This window comes from Ursus maritimus, unplaced genomic scaffold, assembly GCF_017311325.1.
Source record: "Ursus maritimus isolate PB19 unplaced genomic scaffold, ASM1731132v1 scaffold_21, whole genome shotgun sequence".
NCBI classification, from domain to species: Eukaryota; Metazoa; Chordata; class Mammalia; order Carnivora; family Ursidae; genus Ursus; species Ursus maritimus.
The window spans coordinates 32578900-32587500 of record NW_024424564.1 but is presented as its reverse complement, the minus strand read 5'-3'; the positions used below and the strand labels follow the sequence as shown (position 1 = coordinate 32587500).

At 46.4% G+C, this 8601-nt stretch overlaps 1 protein-coding gene across 2 annotated transcripts in view; it reads left to right on the top strand.

Moving 5' to 3' along the window:
* Window positions 1–1083: 1083 nt before the first annotated feature.
* The window catches only part of NTN4 (netrin 4), a 108346-nt gene continuing 100828 nt past the window's right edge, over window positions 1084–8601 (top strand). The window contains exons 1-2 of one of the 2 annotated variants that reach the window (XM_040637340.1): window positions 1084–1619; window positions 4417–4946. In XM_040637340.1, the coding sequence (XP_040493274.1) occupies window positions 1565–1619; window positions 4417–4946 (585 nt within the window). In that variant the 5' untranslated portion in view covers window positions 1084–1564. The remainder of the gene's footprint in view (window positions 1620–4416; window positions 4947–8601) is intronic. The other variant, XM_040637339.1, reaches the window with a different exon arrangement.

Genomic DNA, 8601 nt, shown 5'->3' with positions numbered 1-8601 from the left:
AATGAACGTGGCGCTAAAACACGGCTTCCTACTTAACTTTTGCCTATCCTCCTGGATGTGTGCATAGAATTATATTTTCATAGAACTTGCAAATGTCCCAGACTCAAGTGCTATTTAATCCCCTTCCATAGCAGCAGTCCTGAACAATCCTATCCTCAATTAGCTGCTTCTGGTTGCTACTAAATTGCCCCCCTTAACTTATTTCACAACATTACTCTTTGACAGCACAACACATTCTATGTGGCTTGAGAGTGCTTGGAAAGACCAATTTTTCTTTGCCAAGCCCCTGCCTCTAGACAAGGATGTTTTACACTGCCCATTAGCCAATCCTGTGACCCTTTTCTTTTAGCACCTTGAGTTTGAATTAGGGAACACCTTTTACATCAAAATGGATACACCTCGGATAAACTAAGCATTGATTGTTTAGCCCAGATGCCCTCTCCCGCCCCTCCTCCCCCCAGCAGCAGAGAAGCAGCGAAGGCCACTTAGCAGTTAGTCCAAAGCCCAAGACCCGGAGCTGGCTGGGTTGGGGGGTTCCTTTTCTGGACCGTGAGACTCTGGGAGAAAGGGTGGAGAGATGGGGAGTGGAAGGGAGGGTTTGTTTTGCTGGGGGATGTGGGAAGTAGGAGCTAGCCTGTTTCGCGGTTTTTTAAGCCCCTTGGCATGCCCTGACCTGATCAAGAGGGAGTCAACTGCTCTCTGGAATGTTCCGGGAGAAGGTGGGAGACTGCTTCCCAGAAGAGGCCTGTGGGTGCTGGAGGGCACCAGGGTGGTCACGCAGGGAGATGCAGGGCAAACACCAGGAGGGACACGAGGGAAGCTGGGGGCCGAGATGACCCGTGCACGCGGGGGCTAAGGAGCGCGGAACGAGCTGGTAACAAGGCTTCGGGGGCGGCCTGTCGGGCCAGGAGACCCCTCCCCGGGCGCTGCGGCGGCGGCGGCGGCGGCGGCGGCGACCCGGCAGCGCAGGCTGCACCGCCCCGGCTGTCAAGCGAGCGCGGGGGGCGGGCAGGAGGAAGGGGTGGAGGTGCAAGGGGAGGAGGGCTGGCACCGGAGCGCCGCGGAGTCGGTGCAATAAAAATGCATCCCATGGAACTGCCCATGGAGAAAGACGGGACCGAGCCGTGGCAGCGAGAGGAGGTGGTAAAAGCGGAGGAGGACGCCCAGGAGGCAGCGGCGGCGGCGGCGGCCGGGAAGTGAAAGGTCTCGCAAAGTTCAGCGGCTGCTGCGGGCGCTGAGCCCCGGGCTAGCGGCGGAGGAGCCCGCGGGACCGCTCCGCAGGGGCTGCGCGGCCAGGCCGGCTATGGTCCGGGGGCTCCCGTCGTCCCCGAGGTGCCCGGACCCCTCCAGGCCGGTGCGCGAGGGTCACCCCACCGCCCGGCGCGGCTCCGGCCCGCGGCTCCCAGCAGCCGGCGCCCACTGACCGAGCCTGGCGCCCCAGGAGGGGGAAGAAATAAAGAGCCCCAGTTCTTCCTGAGGACTGTTGGCGCTTCATCCCACAACCGAGAGGTCTCGGCTCCCTCCCGCACCCGCCCGGCCCGGGTCCTCCCGGCTCCTCCCGGCCATGGGGAGCTGCGCGCGGCTGCTGCTGCTCTGGGGCTGCTCCGCGGTGGCCGCAGGTGGGTGGTGACGCTGCTGGGCCCCCACCCCCTTTCCCTCGCTCTTTCTGTTCCCCACCTCGGGACTCGGGGGTGCAGGGGAGTGCGGGCTGGGAGCGCCAAGCTCAGCTCCCGAGGATGAAATGAGTGGCCATGTTCCGCCTCTTCTCCCCGGGTCTCTACAGTTTAAAATACTATTGATTTTTTTTGCAACTGCGATACACTTCCCTTGGATAATCCGATATCCTGGGTGCGCCCTGCCGGAGATACCACGACCTTGGTTTCTTTCTCTGTTTGGGCTTGTAAAAAACTGCCTTTCCACTTTGTGAGGGAACAAAGGACCAAGCTCGCCATCCCCCGGCACTTCATGGCCTGAGGAATGATGGGGAGGGATGGCCCAGCGACCCTGGCCGCGCGTGGGCCGCGGCTGCTCTCTCGTGGAGAGCGACCGCCCTAGTCCCCGACCTCATGCTGGGCACTAGGGAACCAGGTAGGGACACCTGGGCGGGGTGTGTGCCCCTTCATCGCGGCAGTGGCTGGAATGCAGTGAGACCCGGGGCTGGGGCGATAGGTGGTGATCACCCTGGGTTGCACGAGCTGGCTGGCCGCCCCTAGGGAATTGGTACCCTGGCTGAGGCTCCGTGGGAGGTCGGAGGCGGGTCTGCTCCCTGTCTCGGTAACTGGACTACCAGCAGAGGCTTCGTCAGAGGCTCTCTTCCTCCTACTCCCTTCCCAGCTTTCCTGGGCTGCCCTTGGCCACCCGTTCCTAGCGCGCCGTTTCTAAATTCGGGAGCCCCCTTTCTGTTCCTCTCCCTCCCCCTTGAGGGTCACCTGGTTTCCAGTTAGGGGTAAGAGCAGCTCAGTGTGTGAGGGGGAAAGAAAGTGAGGGACTCTTCAGCCATCCGATCTCTCAAACGTTTCTCGTTTGCTCTAGAAAGGGGAGTGTGGGCTGAAGGGACGGACTGGTGGACAGAAAGCGCTGGCGCACTGTACCTTCCCTTCGGCTTCTTCCACTCTGCCCCCAGAGACGCTGGCACACAGTAAAGCAAAGTTTTAGAATCTTCAACCCAAATCAGTCAGACTCAGGAGCATCCTTGCTACACTTGGATAGTCACTTCTTTAGGGATGTCCAAGTATTTTGTCCACCAATTATTTATCTGGCTCCAATCTCTTCTGTACTTACTACTTTGGAGGCATTTAAAATGATTCCTTACTTTCCCCCAAGGAGCCATTAGAGGTCTAAGATTTTACTTTAATTCTTCTTAGGGATGTACCCCTGCCTGCATTTATGCATGCTCCCCCAACCTCAAAGTGAACTTTATTAAACCTTTCCCTTTTCAAACCATGTTATGGCAAAAAACATGTAAGCAATCAAGAGGTTGTAAATAAATATCACAAGGCAAGTGTTTCAAGTCAAAAATACTTGTACGGGCAGTATATGATTTTCCCCGAAATGCTTTGCAGGTGAGTCATAGCACACTGTGTGTTTGGGTGATCCTGGCCACGAGCAACTGTTGCTCCAGCTAATCAGAACAGTGGCGAACAGAGTCCAGGCATAATGCACATTTGAATTTGACATTTAAAAATAATATGCCTTTTGGTTGCAGAGGCTATGTGGGGCTGGTGATTGTCAGTCGGTGTGTGAAATGTCTCTGTTTTAGTCTAAGCTGTCATTTGGCTTCTCCAATAGCATGGTGATAACAGTCCAGAGGTGCTCTCTCTTAAGAAGCAGAAACATTCAATTAGCCAGAATTTGGGGTTTGACTTCCTTTTCCTTCTTTCCTTCTCTGTTTTAACTTTTAAAATAGATGATTTTGCTTAAGGTATTCATAATTAAAATGACAAATCCAAATTAAAGGATTAAAATATGTAGTCAGGATGTTAATAAGTGGATAATGTTTATCATTTTAAGTAATTTTGAAACATTAAAGTCTGTTGGACCTTTGTTTGGGTGGAAGCACATGTTTCTTTAAGAAGGTGTTTTAGTTCACAGATAATGTTTAAAGGTGCTGTTAGTGGCTGCCAGACTGTAAACATTCTCCTGTTAAGCAAACAGGCAACTACTATATAATCTGTCATAGGTAGGAGCACTCAAGAGGCAGAGAGCATGTCAAATAAGCTTTTCTGCCATTTGGCAGTTTAGAGAGTTTTTTTCTTAGTTATATTTACTCAATATTAAAAATAGATATTATGCATCTGAGCTCCAGTGGTCTCTAGTTTTGCCTCCCAAAGTGAGATCTCACTGTATATTGATTAAATATTTCATATTGCTTTTCCTAGGGAATTTGTCCCTTCACATTTTTGGATTAAAAATATAATAGAATTCAACATTTCCTCCTTAATGCATTCTAATAAGCATGTTAGATAATGCTAAGGACTCATAGTATATTTGAAAGACTAAATTGGGTGATCTTAAAAACATTATTGTTTTTGGGGATTATTTAAGTCATGACATCAAAACAAATATGTATTTTTCAAATATAGGGAACGTTTAGAAAGGAAAGGACTTTAAAGGTTTAGGCCCATTATCTTTCCCCCAATGTTTCCATTTTCCTTCCTCTCACCCTTTATCTGAAGTGATTTTTTTCCCCTTTATGTGAATTGTATATCTGAACACGAAATGTACGCACACACATGCACGCTCACACACTGGTATAGACAAATGCACTATAAATGTAGAACAGTATTCATGCTCAAATTTGATAGAATTTCCTCTTTAGTGAAAGCCTTAAGCTCTTTGGGGATAACTTGACTGTTGAAGACAGAAGAGCTTTCCAGATGGGTTTGTCTTGAATAACATATGCTTTCCCTTTCCTAGGACTGAGTGGAGTAGCTGGAGTGAGTTCCCGCTGTGAAAAAGCCTGCAACCCTCGGATGGGAAACTTGGCTTTAGGGAGAAAACTCTGGGCAGACACCACCTGCGGTCGGAACGCCACTGAACTGTACTGCTCCTATAGTGAGAACGCTGATCTGACTTGTCGGCAGCCCAAATGTGACAAATGCAATGCCGCGCAGCCTCACCTGGCTCACCTGCCAGCTGCCATGGCAGACTCATCCTTCAGGTTTCCTCGCACGTGGTGGCAGTCTGCTGAGGATGTACACAGAGAAAAGATCCAGTTAGACCTGGAAGCTGAATTCTACTTCACTCATCTAATTATGGTGTTCAAGTCCCCGAGGCCAGCAGCCATGGTGCTGGACCGGTCCCAGGATTTTGGGAAGACATGGAAGCCTTACAAGTACTTTGCAACGAACTGCTCAGCTACATTTGGCCTGGAAGATGATGTCGTCAAGAAGGGAGCTATTTGCACTTCGAGATACTCCAATCCTTTTCCATGCACTGGAGGAGAGGTAAGAGCACACGGTTAACTCTACACTGGAAGTAAGGTAGAAAAATGTTACCTGCCCACATTTTTTTAAAGCATGAAGGTGTACTTGTAGCAACATGAATGAAATTAGAATTTTTCATGAGCTTTATTTGTCATAAATTATTTCTCACCCTTAGATATGGACGTGTAGTCATTTTCAAGCAGGTTGTCCACTGGCTGGGTTTGAGTTGGAATTCTAAGGTTTTAATTTTAATAATTTTAAGGAAGGGTAGATGCATGGCATCATCGCTCTATTTTCGAGGTTTAAAAAGCAAATGATTTCTTCAGTTAGCGGGACTACTTACTGTAATTCCCAAGGAACAGGAGTTACTGAGACAGCCTGTTCCTGGAGTTCATGTATGCTGGTATCTTCCTGAAACTGGTAACATAAATAGGAAGTAAATAAAACTAAAGCCAAGGGAGAAAAAAATCTGTTTGTCAGAAGGATACTTCTGTATAAGAGTGGAGTTTTATTGTTAAGATTACAAGAATGCATAGCAAACAAATGAGGGTAGTGTCTTTTAAGATACAAAAGTTCTTTTTGGACTCATATTTGCGGCTTAGGTACTTCTGTCTTCCCTGGGCCCAAAACCATCCCAACCTCATTTTGCAAAACAGCCTCCTTAGCTACTAGTCCAATTCCTGTATGGAATGTTTTCCCCTAGTTTCATATTTCCCCTTCCCTTTTTAACTTATATGGATATACCTGGAAAGTTCCCCCTCACCCCCACTATTATGAAGACATTTAGAGAAAACTATGTTAAGTGAAATCAGATTAAGAGAATAAAATACCATCATGTAGATCAAGAAATATGGATTCAGACAGGGGCCTGGCTGGCTCAGTCAGCAGAACTCACTCAAAGTCATGAGTTCAAGCCCCATGTTGGGCACTAAGCTTACTTAAAAAATAAATGAAATAAAATAAAATAAAATCATGTTTAAAAACTATTGATTCAGAAAAAAAAGAGAAGAGAGAATATAGTCTTTCTAATTCTGGTACATATCAAGAACACACAGACTAAATAAGTGGTTCTCAAGTAGGGATGGTTTTGCCACCCCTCTGGGCCCTCCCAGGGGACATTTAGCAATGCCTGAAGACATTTTTGCTGGGGGAAGGGACACTCCTGGCATCTGGTAGGTGGACACCGGGGATGCAGCTAAACCTCCACAGTGCACAAGACAGCACCACTCCCACTCCCAACAAAGAATTCTTAGCCCCACATGTTAATAGTACTGAGACTGAGAAAGCCCAGACTATGTGTGAGGCTTATGTCCAATGCATGTAGTACAATAGCTACAAACACTAAGATGAGCTGTCTTCTAGTAGTCCTTTGTATTGTTATTCACCAGCTTCCCAGATGATTGTACTTAGTAAACATTTATTGAGCCCCTACTGTGTGTTAGGCACTGTAGTCAGTGCCACTAATTCTGTCTTTGGTTTGGGGAGAGGAGTGCTTGCGAGCAGTCTAATGAAAAAGCTGGTTTGGGAACTTCTCCCCCCTCCTACCAAAGACACATATAGACTTTAGCCATATTATCCAGCTACTACTTCTGTGTGCTCTCTGCGGACCAGGCACAGTGCTGCTGGCGTGGGAACCAAGTGGGATGTGACACAAAGAGCACCCAGATGATTTTTCATTCTTCTTCTTGGTCTCTAAAGTTGGCTTCCTAGGTGCCTGGTGGCTCAGTCAGTGAAGCATCTGATTCTTGGTTTTGGCTCAGGTCATGATCTCAGGGTCATGTGACGGAGCCCTGTGTCAGGCACTGGGCTCAGTGCTGAGTCTGCTTGAGATTCTCTCTCTCTCCCCCTCTGCCCCTCCTGCTCACGCTCTCTCGCTCTCTCTCAAATAAATAAATCTTTTAAAAAATTTAAAAAAAATAAAGTTGGCTTCATATTGTAAACCCGTGTGCACCCTGTCATGATGGACATTTTTAAAGATACCAGGACAGGAAAGAGACGGAGAAGTTAGACTCATTGTTTTGTATGTGGAGAACACTTGGTGTTGCAAACAAATGAATGGCTTGAACTCTCAAATTGCTTTGGAATTGATCCACATGCTCATATCGGTTCCCTACATCGCAGTGCTATTGGGCCATGTGTATCTATGAAGTAGCAAAAATACAGTCTTTCAGTAACCAGATGGCGGGCATGCTTGCTTAGCAAATATCACATTGAATGTGTTACAATGGCCCAGCAATCACTTAGAGATAACTAAAGTAACATTTATTTAACTTAGAGTGGAAGCAAAATCTTATCTTCTTTCAAGCCAAACTACTTATTGTCATCAATGCTTATTACATCAAATTTCAAGCAAAGAGAGACTAAAATTTATGTTAGATATTTTGCCTTTTATATCCAGTTTTAGTCACTTTTATATCCAATTAAAAATTTTTTTCATTGTAACTGTTATTTTTGTAGACTTATAATTCAATGGTAAGAAAAAAAATCAAGAGACATCTGGTTCCCTCTAGAGTATTTTTGCAAGAATATAGCAAACCGTCATAGAATTTCTTCCCTTCAGAGCACAGGTTTGGAAATGAATCTTTCCCGCCTGAGTTGGAGAGTAGAAGAGTCTTCCTCAACGATAAGAACCAGAGGACACCTCTCTGGAGGTGATTACTACCTATATCTTCTGTGTTACTTTGGAATATAAGTTAGTGCTGAGCTACAAATTAATTTTGTAGTACAACTCTCTATCCCCAATCTCCATCTTTGGAAATTGATCAGAAAAATAAGCCAATTACCCTAGGGTCTAATAAGTGGTCTCAAATTTCATTTCTTGCTTATTTATAAGTATTATAGACCTGTATCTCCCTCCATTCAATGTGAGACTTCTTAGGACTTCTCTAGGTATTATCATACTACTTAGGCTAACGTAAATATACCCCAGACTTAATTTGTTTCCATTATTCATTCCAAAATACTTCTTTGGGATTTTAGGGCCTTAGAGAGACTTGCAGCTTCATGTCTAAGAAATCAGATACGTTCATCTTTGGAGTTGAAGGCACCAGTCATCTGAAAGAGGACTTTTAAAAATATGGGCCCCAAAGGGATGCCTGGGTGGCTCAGTCGGTTAAGTGTCTGCCTTTGGCTCAAGTCATGATCCCAGGGTCCTGGGATCGAGGCCCTCCTCAGTCTCCCTGCTCATGGGGAGTCTGCTTCTCCCTCTCTTCCCCACTGATGCACATGCCCTCTCTCAAATAAATAAATAAATAAATAAATAAATAAATAAGATCTTTAAAAAAATATGGGCCCCCAAAGCCACTCAGAAGAATACTTTTTAAATCAAGTTAAATCTGCTACACAAGTTCTTAAACTGGTCAGCAGTTACAAGGAATGGTTCTCCTACAATGTGTCTCCTTTGCAGGAGAGGAAACTAAGGCTCGGAGGTGAAGCAATTTACCCAAGAATATTGCATTAGTTAATTATACGGCAGAGGCAGGACCAAATCATGTCTTCTGACTGTAAGTCTAGTGTTTGTTCCACAAAACTATGTTTTCTCTTCATTATTGACCCCCAAGAACTGCTCGCAGAGAGATGTCTGCGTATCTCTCTTCTTACTCTCTCACAACCATTTGTTATTCATTCGGATGTGGCATGAAGGTGAAAAAGGTAGTGCCAAACAGCTTTCTCCTAA